The sequence below is a fragment of the Hemicordylus capensis genome, chromosome 3 (genome assembly GCF_027244095.1).
Source record: "Hemicordylus capensis ecotype Gifberg chromosome 3, rHemCap1.1.pri, whole genome shotgun sequence".
NCBI classification, from domain to species: Eukaryota; Metazoa; Chordata; class Lepidosauria; order Squamata; family Cordylidae; genus Hemicordylus; species Hemicordylus capensis.
Window position 1 is genome coordinate 190,372,270 of NC_069659.1, and position 14,696 is coordinate 190,386,965.

Below are 14,696 nucleotides of genomic sequence, written 5' to 3' on the forward strand. Positions count from 1 at the left end.
AGCATTCAGAAGGGGGCCTTCCTGATTCAGAATGGGGCCAATCTGAACAGGATCCAAAATTAACTGAGCGGACATTAAAAAAAAGTGTGAGCATGTGCACACCTTAGAGGGAACACTGGTCAGCAGTGCTCCCTCTAACAGGGATTCCCAGATGATGTGGACTACAACTCCCAGAATCCCCAGGTGCAATGGCTTTTGATTGGGGATTATGGGAGTTGTAGTCAACAACATCTGGGAATCCCTGTTATTTTATTTATTCATTCAATTTATATACTACCCTTCCAAAAATGGCTCAGGGAACACTGAGTGTTAGAGGGAACACTACTGGTCAGCAGGAAGACTAATCTGGGAGAATGGGATCAACCTGTTCTGGATGGACTTGCTCTTCTTTTGAAAGAGCAAGCATGGAGCTTGGGTGTATTCCTGGATGCACAGGTGGCAACCATGGCCTGGATGCAAAGGTGGCAACCTGAATTTGCTCCTGGATGCACAGGTGGCAGTCATGGCCAGGAACGCCTTTGCACATCTTTGGCTAGTGTACCAATTGTAGTTCTACATGCCCTGGTCATGTTGCATTTGGATTACTGCAATGCATTGTACATGGGGCTGCCCTTGAAGAGTATTTGGAAGCTTTATCTAGTGAAAACTGTTGCAGCAAGAGCATTATCGGGACTGGTGGCATGATCATATCACCCCTAATTTTGAAGAAACTACACTGACTGGCTACCAATTCACACCCAGGTCAATTCAAGATGCTGCTTTTATCTTTTAAAGCCCTAAACAGCTTGGAGCCTGGATATCGGAAGGACTGTCTGCTCCCAGGAGAATCACCCCATAACAAGATATGCCCTGCTTTGTGTGCTGACACCAGCTGAGACCTGTTTGTCTCAGGTCTGTGGGTCAGGGCCTTCCTGGCAATTGTCTCTAAGCTCTGGAATGCCTTTCTTGGAGATGCCATTATAATTAAAACAAGGCGGCTATGGAATGCTACAAGATTTCCTTTAAAGAACAGAAGTGTTATGTAAACAAAAATTTAGACAGAAAGAGAGAGCGAGAATGAACAAACTCTACCAAGCCCGATGCAAAGCTACAATAGGACAAGCTAAGACAACATGAGGAACAAATTCCTAAAGAGATACAAAAACCAAGAGCAGGAAGCCAGCCAGTGGGAGCATTATACTGAAGGAAAAAACAAGGAAACTCAATGAACCCTTTGCATCAGTCTTCACTGCAAAGAGTATCAGAGATTATTATACCTGAACTGTTTTCTAGCAGTGCATCTGAAAAACTATCCAAGTGATAATGGATGAAAACCAGAACTGACAAGCTATGTAACAAGTCACCAAGGTCAGGGCAGAATTCACCTGAGAGTTCTGAAAGGACTCAAATATTCTTGACCATTGAACAAAGCATGCAGCTTGTCACTAAAACCCATCTCCTTATCAGAAGCCTGAAATAAAGTCAATGTTAACACCCACACGAGAGAGAGAGAGAGAGAGAGAGAGAGAGAGAGAGAGAGAGAGAGAGAGAGAGAGAGAGAGAGAGAGAGAGAGATCCAAGTCCTGTTCCAGTTAAACTGGTGGAAAGTGCTAATAGGTTAGAATAAAACTGCTACAGCTCTTCTTTCCACCTCTTTATCCTATTTATGTGCTTGGGGGAATTTGTTTCAATCCAACATACAAACTCAACAATAGTGCAGAGTGGTATACTGAACAAATGCATGGATATGTTCTTACCAGATTAATACTGAATGTTTCACATGTTGGGTCATCCAAGGTCTGGTTTCGCAGCTTTTCTGTTATTAGTGTTACCATGGTAGTCAACAGGCTCTCATTACTTATACTTTCAAATGGTAGAGACAGTGCCTTGCTTCAATACTGGCTAGCCATTTTGAGGTTTCCATACAAAGGTTTATTCTTCATCTTGCAAGTCAGTCCACCAGTTCCTCAGCACATTGTGTAGGTCTCTAAAAAGAGCAAGTAGCACAACTTTAAGTACTGTATCTGAGCATTACATGTAGATTTCTTCCTCTACACTACAGTTCAAAAAGGTACAAGTCTGTTGGAAGTATACTGCAATGCTGTTTTCTCCAATATAAACAAATCTATGAAGGATGCTAAGTGGAATAGGAACCCCCATACAAAACCCTTGCACACAGTTTTACACCTGCAGTACCCCATCACAAATGGCCTCCCTTAGGTAAAACATTTCTGCTCCAGCCCTGACACAGTTGTACCTACTATGTGTATTAGCCATGCACAAGCTGCAACCATCATTCTGTCCCTTAATCCATGCAGAAGAGATATGGAGAGTTAGCATTCTGACTCAACATGATGAGCCTGTTCCATGTAAGAAGCTTGCCAATTCAGCAGTCATCAAAACAAGACAGAATCTAAACTAAGAAATCAGGAACTATCTCATTGTCCACACCAGACCCCACACATACACCCCTCAAGGACCTGAGATTTACCTAAAAGCAAACACAATGTCTTTAAGCTTCAAAATGTTTATCTGATCACGACACAGAAACTGCATTATTGTGTGGGAAATAGAGTCCAAGTAAATTCTATCAGGTGACTAGGGGGTGGGGGGACTATATGACAACAATCTACTCAATACACCCTACTTGCAACTCATAAAAATTCTGAATGTTAAGAACAGAATATTATTTCAATATACTCCTTACCAGCTATGCAGTTAGTTGGGTTAGTGGTGGAATCTCTCAGAGCTAGGTTTAGCTGCCATGATCTCCACGAACAGACTCTAAACCCCCATGGTTTTCCATGAGCCTCAGACTAGAATCCACCTGGGCCAGGTGCCACCACTTTCCAAAGAGAGTATGAAAGGCCTAGGCTTGCTTCCCTGCAACACTCTACAGCAGATAATGTACTGTGTAAGCCTGGCAAGGAACAGCAAGGCTCATTCAGCAGCAGCAGAGTAGCAGCAGCACAGACCTCATGGGTTTTTGGCACTACCGCATGAAGTAGACTCTTATGTCCTCACCCCTGCTAACTTGGCAAAGAGGCACCTTTTAACGTGGTGATTCTCTTTATTTAGCAGGGGGAGAGTAATTGGCTCTATCCACCCCCAGCACAGTACCTCCAGTGACTGTTGCTGGTATCTGTCTTATGTTTCTTTCTAAATTGTGAGCCCTTTGGGGACAGGGATCCATCTTATTTATTTATTATTTCTCTGTGTAAACCGCCCTGAGCCATATTTGGAAGGGCGGTATAGAAATAGAATAAATAACAAATAATAATAATGTGCTAGGAGCCATGACAAAACTTGGCAGGAAATAGAAGTGGCTCATATTCAGGCAATGCAGTCAAATACCATGCCTGGGGTCAGATCACAATCTACTTAGGGCAGGGGTGGGGAAACTTGGCCCTCCAGCTGTTTTTGAACTACAACTCCCATCCTCCCCAGCCAATGTGGCTGGGGATGATGCGAGTTGTAGTTCAAAAACAGCTGGAGGGCCAAGGTTCCCCACCCCTGACTTAGGGTATCAGGGAAATTTGCATAGTAAGTGAATGCAAACTTTATGCAGCAAGGAAAAAATCACATGGGAATTTTCCCAGAAAACCCACATCTCTACATGTGCACACAGCCCCCAATACATGCAATTGTCTGCATACACACCCCAATGGAACTGTGTTATAGTGCCTATACACAATATTCTGTGACTGACTGATTGAGTGATTAAATGCCGTCAAGTCAGTGTCGACTCTTAGCGACCACATAGATAGTTCTCTCCAGGATGATCTGTCTTCAACTTGGCCTTTAAGATCTCTCAGTGGTACATTCATTGCTGTCACAATCGAGTCCATCCACGTTGTTGCTGGTCATCTTCTTCTCTTTCCTTCAACTTTTCCCAGCATTATGAACTTCTCAAGGGAGCTGGGTCTTTGCATAATGTTTCCAAAGTATGATATAGTTTGAGCCTGGCGATTTGTGCCTCGAGGGGAAATTCTGGATTGATTTGTTCTATGATCCGTTTGTTTGTTTTCCTGGCTGTCCATGGTATCCTCAAAAGTCTTCTCCAGCACCAAAGTTCAAAAGCATTAATACTTTTTCTATCTTGCTTCTTCAAAGTCCAACTTTCGCATCCATAGAGTGTCACAGGAAAAACCATTGTCCGAACAATTCTAATCTTTGTAGGTATAGACACGTCACGGCAACTAAATATCCTTTCCAAGGTCTTCATTGCAAACCCACCAAGTGCTAGTCTGTGGCATGTTTCTTGACTACTGGATGCTTTGCTGTTGGTTGATCCTAAAAGGCAGAAGCTATGAAGACTTCACTGTCTTCATTATCAATTCTGGGGCTGGTTGCTGTACCCGTTGTCATTAGCTTAGTCTTCTTTACATTTAGTTGTCATTAGGGGTATGCAAAGAAGTTCAACGTCGAACATGTTTGTCGATTCAACGAACATGTTTGTCGACAAACCGGTTCAGTTCGACCGTTTGAGGTCGAACTGAATCACCCCCTGTTCAGTCCGACCCCGGACAGAACACTCTCCGTTTGGGGGTTGGCACACATTTGGTTTTCCCCCAAAAAAGTAGTCATGAACCCACCCACCCCCGGACCGAACTGAGGGCGGGGGGGGGGGGGTTTCGAGGGTGTGCCGGACCGAACTGGCCCGGTTGGGTTCAAGTCTTGTATGGACTTGAACCGAACCAGCACAGCCGGTTCCGTGCACATCCCTAGTTGTCATCCCATTTTCCCACTTGACTTTCATTACTAGAGCATGCAGATCATCTGTATTCTCAGCTATCAGAGTGGTGTCGTTAGTGTAACACAAGTTATTGATGTTTCTTTTTCCAACTTTAATAACATGCTCATCTTCTTCCAATCCAGCTTCAGTATATAAGTTGAAAAAATAAGGAGAAAGTATATAGCCTTGTCTCACTCCTTTGCCGATCTGGAACCAGTCTGTTTCACCATGTTCTTTCTGGACTGTGGCTTCCTGTCCTGTGTATATGTTTCTCATGAGAACAATGAGATGTTCTGGGACACCCATTTTCCTAAGGATATTCCACAACTTGACATGGTTGATAGAATCGAAGGCTCTGTACACTTAAGATAATGGGGACTTATCTGGAGAACATTTTATACACTTCAGGTGAATGGCAAGGTCTTTTGAGTGTAGCGACTGTACTCCAATCAATCTAAACAAGTTTACTGAACACCATATTTGTCAATTTAAAATTTCTGCTTTATAAAAAAGAGTTTGACGCTTACATGCTATGTACAATCACAGTTTTACTACCAAGTGGTTCCTATACTAAGGTGTGAATATAAATATAAATGCACCAAAAGAAATCAAGATTTGAGCAACACATATATAGTAAATCCAGCCCAACTTTCATAATACCTAGCAATGCATAGGAACCGGAGACGTGGGTTTTCTGGAAAAAAATTTCCCATGCAAGTTACGACGACGAATATTTATATACCGCTTTTCAATAGAATTTTCCCCTCATTTATATAACATTTGCATTTTTCTCCTCAAAATATTACTATGCAAATTTTCCTGATGGCCTAAACAGACTGTGATCTGATGTGGCATATTATCTGACCTATTTATACAGTAATAAAAACTCTATCGCCATATTAATTTCCTACACTATACTGTATCTCAAAGGTTTTCAAGTAGCTGAACTGAAATATTTAAAGACAGGGGGATTAATAGGTACCCTTCATATGCTTTAATGGTTATACTGAAACAAATTAAAAACTCTTGTCAAAATTATTTTTTAAAAAATTGCAATACTCAAAACATATGTGCCCTTTCACACACGTTCTGGGGATAATCACCTGAAAAGTGTTAACTATAGCTCTGAAATTGCTGAACTTGCTTAATATTGCATTGGCATCCATTCACTATTACTAATGAACTTTATGAAGCAATGCTGGACATTTGGACTAGCATTGTGACAGTTCCAGACTACTGCAGCACTATCAGTTGAGTAGGGGCAGGGAAGATTTTCACCACTATTTCTTCCCCTCTGAAATCCACTGTGTGTCACCAACATATGTTCCTCAGTGTCATGCAACCCTCAAGGACCTATTTTAACGACACTGGGAGCTTCAGAAGGAAGGGAAGATTGGCAGAAAATAACTCCTTTTCTGGCTCATGCAGCATAGTCTAGAATTTGCACTGCTGCATGTGCACAATGCTACGCCAGATGTCAGCCAGATTTTATCCAAGGAAAATTAAGAATGGGAAAACTCCAAATTTCCACCCCATGTCTCAGGCAGAAACATAGGAAGCTGCCTTAGACCAAGTCCAACCATTGGTCCATCTAACTCAGTATTGTCTACACCAGGGGTGTCAAATTCATAGTCCATGGGCCAGATACAGCCTGTGGGGCTCCACTGTCTGGCTCCTGAGCAGGGGTCGCAAAGCCGAGTTTCCCCCCACCACTCCAAAGTGGCGGTACTCCTGCCCACTTGTTGTGGCTGTTCTGGTTCCTCCTGCTGCCACAGCCAGTATTTCTCATACATAGAAATGGAAGAGAAAGTATGACTAGCAGACTTCTTCCTTTCTAGTGTCACAGTCGCACTCCTCCCACTTCCATCCTTGTGGCTCTTAATGGAAGCTGTCCAAAAAGCCTGAACATGGAATATCTGGTTTGTTGTCTTTGGATCTTTTGACTCTTTGTAATAGGGAAGCTTCTTGGGAAACCTGAATCTTGCAAGGGTGGTGGTGCAGAATGTCTGGTTTGTTGTTGGGTTCTTTCTCTCTCTTGGTATTTTCCCTCTCTTTGAAATTTCCAATAGAATGTTGTTCGGTCTCCTTGCTATAGAAAATCCCCAAGTGAGATTGCAATTCTTTGGTGGAAGCAGGAATACAGAACGGGTTGGAAAAGCAATGAGAGGAAGAAGAAAAATTATATGTTCTCAAAGAAAAGGAAGGTAGGTAAGGAATGTTGTGGTGCAGGAGACATGGAAGAATTCCTATTTCTTCCCAGAAGTTAATGGAAAACCAATGTGCTTGATTTGCAAACAGCAGATAGCTGTGCCCAAATAATATGTGTGGAGGAATTACAGCTCAAACTATGTTGAGATGTACACAGTAAATATACTGGAGTTATACACTGTGCCTTATATAGGACTGTTTGCCCTATAGGGATAGAACCTCTTTTAAAAGATAAACCGGGTTATTATTATTATTATTATTTTTTAATGGATCACCACACGGAGGTTACAGAGAGGATTGCAAGATTTTGTGCTGCAGCATGTAAAATGAGACGAGATAAACTTAGCTGTGTATGACCTTGCCATCTTGTAACTCAGTTTTATCTAGTTTATTCTTTCAATGTATATTTTTACTGTATTGTATTGTTTTTATTTCTTGTTTTCTTGGTCATGGATCGTAATAATAAATTTGATATGAATACTGGGGAGTCACGCAAAGACAAGGTTTCTGAATTGAAGAGGTCCTTGAAAAGCAGCAACCACTCTTCAAGACCAATCAAGTGTGTGAGGCTGCTATTAAAGCGAGCCACACGATGGCCCATGAACTTGCACAGTCATCAAAACCTTCCACAAATGGGGTCTTGATTAAAAGATGCCTGCTAATGAGTTCAGACTTACTATGTCCAGATAAATGACAGGCATTTGCAAACATAAGAGTGTCAAGCAGTGTTCTAATTCTTTTTATCTGTGTGCAGAATGAGTTTTGTTCTGGGCGGCAGTATCAAGGTAGTATGTGCACACATGCATTCCAAATGGGGCCTTCCTGATTCAACCTGAGCGGACATAAAAAAAACTTGTGAGTGCACACATGTACACATACCTTAGAAGGAACACTGGTGTCAAGGAACACAACAGCTGAGAGGGTCGTAGATTTATCAGAGAATCTTAATAGCCAGCTCACTGACTAAGTAAAGTCATTTGGTGTATTTTTGGTTGCAATCAATGAAAACACGGATGTAGCTGATGTGGCACAATTTGCAGTTTTTATTCCTGATGTTGATCCAGAGATGTGTATTACGGAGAAGTTTGTGGAGGCAATTCCAATGAAAGACACACAACAGCTGTAGATATTTTCAGTTTGGTAGGTAGTCTGGACAAGTTGGGTGTAGACTGGACAAGAGCTGTGAGTCTTACAGGCACAGGCAGAGCTCCACAAATGGTGAGCAGAAAAGCTTTGGTTGAAGGGGAAAATACTTGCTGTCAATCTGCATCAACAGTTCTGTGATGTGCATTGCATTCAACACCAGGAGGTTCTGTATAGTTACACACTAGATAACGACCAATGTACTGTAGGTTGTCACAAAGACTGTTAATTTCATATGAGCTAGGAGCCTGAATCACAGGCAGTTCAACTGCCTTCTAAGGCAGTGTTCTCTCTAATTTTTTTCATCAGTGGGCGGAATGAGTTTTGTTCTGGGTGGCAGTGCGCACACATGCACTCAGAGTGGGGCCTTCCTGATTCAACCTGAGCAGGATCTAAAATGTACTGAGCAGACAAAAAAAAATTGTGAGCGTGTGCACGCCTTAGAGGGAACACTGCTCCAAAGGCTCTTAGAAACAATGAAAATGTTCATTGGTTGCATTGGGGAGATGTAATGAAACATTTCTATGAACTGCATGGTAGAATATAACTGTTTATAGATCACAAAGGAAAGACTATGCCAGAGCTGCAAGATGACAAATGGGTTCACAATTTGGCATAACTGAACACTTGAGCTTTCTGAACACCTAGACATGGGGCATAATAAACCGGTGACCAATGTTTTTGACAGCATCCATGCTTTTGTGATTAAGCCTCAGTTGTGGGAAAAGCAACTGGCAGAGGGTAACATGGCACACTTTTCAACCATAAAATCTCAGCACACAGAAACAGTGGTGTCTCGTGACACATTCACAAAGTATAGTAGTGAAATTTCCAACCTATAAACAAAATTCCAAGATAGTTGTAGCAGCAAAAGCACAACATATTATACTCAGTGCTGAGAAAACCACATAATCAAACCTACCTTGATTCCTTCCTTCTCTGATATATTCTCTTCAAGAGAGGCTCTCTATGCTTCCCAATCCCTTTGAACACATTTTAAAACTCCCTCCTTTTGTGTTCTCCCTCCCTACTACCAGCCAACGGGGGCACAGTTGCCCATGACAACACTTGATTGGTATGATAACAAGCTAACCAAGAAGCAAGGAGATAACAAGCTAATTGGAAGACAGTGCCAGAAAACCAATCAGCAAGGGAAAAACAGGCCTCCAAAATGGTGCTCAAAAATTTGAAATGTTTCTAATCAAGATGTGGTTATTTTGTTCCAAACTCAAAAATGTCTTTTATTTAAAGGGTGTTTTGTTTTGAGCCTGAAATGGCCTGTTTCAAATCAAAACGTTTTGCACATCTCTACTGGGCTACACTGTCACTGAGCAGCAACAGCTCTCCAAGGTTTCAGGCAGGAGTCTTTCCCAGTTGTACCTGGAGATGCTGCCAGGGATTGAACCCGAGACCTTCTGCATGCAAAGCAGATGCTCTACCACAGAGCTGCAGCACTCCCTTAATCTCGTTTTTTCAATCGTCTGTCAGCCACAGCTGAAGCTAGCAGACTGTGGCACTCTCAAGGAGGGAGGGTATCCCCATTATTGGAGCTCCGGAGACGGGGTGATGCGTCCCGACACCTGGTATGAAAATGATGGCTAATATCCAGACTAACAGTGCTGGTGCTCCACTACATGCACATCCTATGGCAGGAACAATTTTCTTTTATCTCTTGCCATCTGAACTCTTTTGTGCCTCCCAAAATAAATCCTTAAGGGTCATGCTGCAGTCCTCAGCAACATTTTCCAAAGGCACAGCAGGCTTCAGAGGGAAGGAGATATGGACAAAATAGCTTCTCCTGAGTATTTGGACTCACAGCTACATCTCACCTCTGCAGAGGTGAGGGGCCTATTAGGGTAATGTGTTCAATAGGTAAAGAAAGTTATTGGATCCAATAGAATTCCAAGAAGCCTTGGGAGGACTGAGTGTTGGCTCTGCCAGTGATACAGTTGATGCTCTGGTGGAGAACTGGAACAGCAGACTCACCAGGGCAGTAGACATGATCTCTCCTAAGCATCCTGTCCAACCCACTTCAGAACTGGCCCCTTGGTATATGGAAGAACTACGGAGGCTGAAGTGGCAAGGTAGTGCAAGTGGAGAAAGAAAACTTGAATCTGACAGATTACAAGAGACAGTGCATTTGAAGACTTATGCTCAGGCAATGTGTGTGGCAAAAAAGCTATTCTTTTCTGCCCATATTGCATCCGAAAGCTCACATACAGCTAGGTTGTTCGGGGTTGTGAGAGGACTAGCACATGCCTCTGTCCCTTGAACCAGAATTTAGAACCATCAATTACCCGGTGACATTTTAAATGAATTATCTGTAGATTAAGTCTCTTGTATTCAGGCCAACTTAGACTCAGACCCCACAATTAATGCAGTGTCTAATGCAGAGGTGTCCAGCAACTCTTCTTATATAGTTATGATGGATCAGTTTCAGTTTGTGACTCCTGAGGATGTGGACAAGCTGCTTTGAGTGGTGCGGCCTACTGCCTGCCAGGGGCTACATAGCCACCTAATGGCACAGCAGGGAAATGACTTGACTAGCAAGCCAGAAGCTGCAGGTTCAAATCCCCACTAGTATGTTTTCCAGACTATGGGAAACACCTATGTCTGACAGCAGCGATATAGAAGATGCTGAAAGGCATCACCTCATACTGCGCAGGAGATGGCAATGGTAAACCCCTCCGTAGTCTATCAAAGACAACCAAGGGGCTCTATGGTCGCCAGGAGTCGACACCGATTTGATGGCACACTTTACCTTTACAAGAGTTGAAGTGGGAGCTAAAATTTCAAGTAATAATTTTAAGCATGTGCTATTTCAGTCTAAGAGAACTATATGTTAAGAAAACATACATGGTACAACCCATCTAGGCATGGCCATCCGCAGGACATTTTCAGAAATGGTGGTGGTGGAGGCAGGGGCAAAGCCAGCAATCCAATACCCCCTTCCCTGGGAGTATGCCCCACTGAATTCAAAGGGAACTGGTTCAATGGGGGGGGACTGCCCCCTCTTGCTCCCCCTCTGGACACCCACACACTTAGGATTGTACCACTTCAGAAACATGTTTGAATGCTCTACAGTATGAAAAGGGGCGGGGGGAACAGTTTCCTGTATGAAGAACTCTTTTCTCAATATGCTCGCTTTCTACAGACCAAGATGAACCACAAACTGGAAATTCATTTAAAAAACAGAAATACAAACAATAATGTGGAAAGAGAAGGATATATATTGTTACAATAACAGATGCATACATATTGTATCATGCAACTTGTTTCAATACTTTATCAAACATATCAAAGAGCCAGGAACCTAAGGAGGGAGCTTGTCAGAGGAGTAAACCGATTGGTTTTGATATTATTATTAAGCTGAGGAACAGAGTCCTACACATCTTCCATTTTGGAACTGCAGATCCATGTTGGTCACCTTTTGGTCCTAGCAACTTTGAATGTTTGTATCTCCGATATGTTTGAAAAGTGTTGACAAAAGCTGGTGTCTAGAAAACCCACAATACATGTATGCATTTGTCACTGTTGGTATTTGAAGTTTGTCATAACAACATGGTTGTTTATATTCTGGGTTTTTTTGAGGTTCCAATCTGTGGTTTACCTTGGTCCTTTTTGAAACCTCCTCCTCCTTTGTCTCACTTTCTACAGACCGCACATCTGAAATGCAGAAGTCTTCAGATGCCATGCCTCACCAGAACTCCAACGTTGTCTACTTTCAGGATGGCTGCATCATCTGTTTTTTTTTTTGCATTGTAGATCAGCATTATCTTTACCAGCAGAGTTTACCGGCATTCCAAGTTTGGAAACACAGTACTTGAGGAGTGGGAAGCCTTTCTATTTTCAGCAGGTTGTATTCCTGGCTCCTGACAGGTAGGAAATCACTTGTGGACAGATTGGTTCTCCAGTATAATTCTCTTCAGAACTATGTCAGAGGCAAACAGGCAGAGACTTATTGGGTTATTTTTGGAAACCTATTTGCGATTTCTCTTCCTTTCAAGTTTGGCCTTTGTAGCTAGGAAACTCATGCCTGAAAGTGAAGAGTGCAAAAATAAATTTAAGGAAGAGCTGAAAAGTTATTCTAAAATAGAGAGTTTGGTAATGAGCATTCAGAGCTGTTCTAATCAAAATGAATACTTACTGCCTTGGGTTTGATTTTGAGTCATTGCTGAACCTCAGAATGTGCCAAGGCTGATGCTTAAACAAGTCATAAAGAGGACCACCAAGCATGTGCAGAGGTATTACAGCCAGACTACACACCTGGAATTCCACAAAAAATCTTGCAGAGGTCACTACTTTCATAAGGACTCAAACCCTAGCATCTCATTTTAGGAATTAAACACTTTTACTGCACAATTTACATTCTGCAGGTTTTAATCACAATCACCTACACATACTCTTTATTTGAAACCTTTTGTGAGCTGCCTGCATTTCTTCTATTTTGAAATGTGGCAAGTAGCTATCCTGGGAAAACATTGTAGGGCTTCCCTTATCCACTCTAAACTCTATTGTGTGGTAATTACATGCAGCTGGAAACAGCTATAGACCCAATATGCCCTTATTAGCATCATTGTTGCATCAAGGTAAAGTGTTAGCTGTATCATCGGAGCTGGCCACATATTACATTGCATTTCTCTAGCAGTGTCACTGAGAGAGCTAGATGAAAAGTTCATTTGTTAATATATTTCAAGTTTCTCCCACACAATTAAGATTAGTCTTATTGCCAAACAATGATCAAGGATATAAAACAGTTTTAGAAAAATGGTAACAAGTGAGAACCTTAATTATAAAAAAAATCACAAGGGTGATTGGCAAAAAATCATCCCTTCCCTTGCTCAAATGACAGAGCAGCAGTAGTGTGGAATGTGAACTTCTGCACGTGCATAATGCTAGTCCAAATGTCCAGCATGGTTTCATAAAATTCATTAGTAACAATGAATGGATGCCAATGCAATATTAGGCAAGTTCGGCGATTTCAAAGTTGTAAGGTTTTTCAGGTGATTATTCCTAGGAAGCATGCAAGAAGATACACATCTTTCATTGATCTATTAAGTACAGTTGGGCCTTGAGATCCATGGATTCGTGTATCCGCGGTTGGGTAAGAGACACCCAACCTCGTCATATGGGTGGTGGAAAGACACATTGACCTTGCGTATCCATGGGTCAGGTTGGCCAGAAATGACTGGAGGAGATAAATTCCAGCCACCATTTTATGTCTCGGAGCCTCAAAATGGCTCCTTTTTAAAAAGAAAGAAAACAATGGTGATTATCAGCTGATTTGAGGGCATTCCAAGGAACAATGCCACTTGTGGGGAGCAGCAAAACATGTTAAGGAGCTTCCTCCCACATCTCCCCCCAAATTTGGTCGATGTTCGGCAATTTTTGACAATTTCCCCGACAACCAGGAACCTAACCCGTGCAATCTCACAGCCCCCAATGCCTCGATATTTGTGGTTTCTATATCCATGGTTGCAGCTGGGAATGAACCCTCCATGAATATCAAGGTCCTCCTGTATTCCAATAAAAGTGTCTTTCTACATAAAGCTTTGAATTTGTTTCAGTATAACAATTAAAGCAATTAAAGCAACCTACCATCAAATATTTCAGTTCAACTATTTGGCTGTGTGAAAATGTTTTGATAGTGTGGGAATTTAATGTTGTGGGGGTTTTAAAAACTGTATTAGTAGGTTAAACATTGTTAAATCAGATCACAATCTATTCAAGGCACCAGGAAAATTTTTGTAACAAAGTGAGAAAAATGAACGTTTATGCAATTCAGAAATTTCAAAAAGACCCACACCTCTCGTCATCTCCTGTCATAACTGCTTTCAGTGAAATTTCATGAGCCCCATCTCTGCACTGCACTATAATGGCACAAGAGAATGGTGGAGCTACCACAGCTTCCTCCCCATCATCTACTGCTACTAAAATATTGCTTTTCAAAAAGAAATTCTTAAAGTAGTTTACACAGAAAAATAAGGAGAAGATAAGGAGAGAGGAGAGGAGAGCTGGTCTTGTGGTAGCAAGCATGACTTGTCCCCATAGCTAAGCAGGGTCTGCCCTGGTTGCATATGCATGGGAGACATGATGTGTGAGCACTGCAAGATATTCCCCTCAGGGGATGAAGCTGCTCTGGGAAGAGCAGAAGGTTTCAAGTTCCCTCCCTGGCTTCTCCAAGATAGGGCTGAGAGAGATTCCTGCCTGCAACCTTGGAGAAGCTGCTGCCAGTCTGTGAAGACAATACTAAGCTAGATAGACCAATGGTCTGACTCAGTATATGGCGGTTTCCTATGTTCCTAAGATGGTTCCCTTTCCCCAAAGGGTTCAACGTCCAAAAAGAAGACAAGACAACCATCGCTTTGATTCTCCTTATTTTAAAAGAGGAGGGAGAGCAACTGGCCCGATTCAAACTTCGCAAAACATCCCTCCAGTGGTTATTATCTTATTCTTTTTCTTTATTACCAGCACTTGTATCTGGTTTCAAGTGTTGCCAAAGCGTTCTCACATGAACCTGCCCACTATTAAGATCTTCTTTTTGGGCCCTGCTCAGAGTGCTCTGCCTTTTGAAAAGAGGGCCTCCTCAATTGTGGTGTCTTGTAATTCGAATTCCCTCTCTTATCCAGCT

The 14,696-nt window shown here is 42.2% G+C and overlaps 1 protein-coding gene across 8 annotated transcripts in view; it reads right to left on the reverse strand.

Moving 5' to 3' along the window:
- Positions 1-14,696, reverse strand: part of FAM53A (family with sequence similarity 53 member A) — a 34,273-nt gene that overhangs the window by 16,927 nt on the left and 2,650 nt on the right. For 3 of the 8 annotated variants that reach the window (XM_053312054.1, XM_053312058.1, XM_053312051.1), the window contains exons 2-3: positions 11,676-12,101; positions 1,737-1,966 (exon numbers count right to left, since the gene is read on the reverse strand). In XM_053312054.1, the coding sequence (XP_053168029.1) occupies positions 1,737-1,814 (78 nt within the window). In that variant the 5' untranslated portion in view covers positions 1,815-1,966; positions 11,676-12,101. Of the gene's footprint in view, positions 1-1,736; positions 1,967-7,801; positions 7,950-11,675; positions 12,102-14,696 lie in introns of those variants that run through there. The other 5 variants (XM_053312057.1, XM_053312056.1, XM_053312052.1 and 2 more) reach the window with 3 other exon arrangements.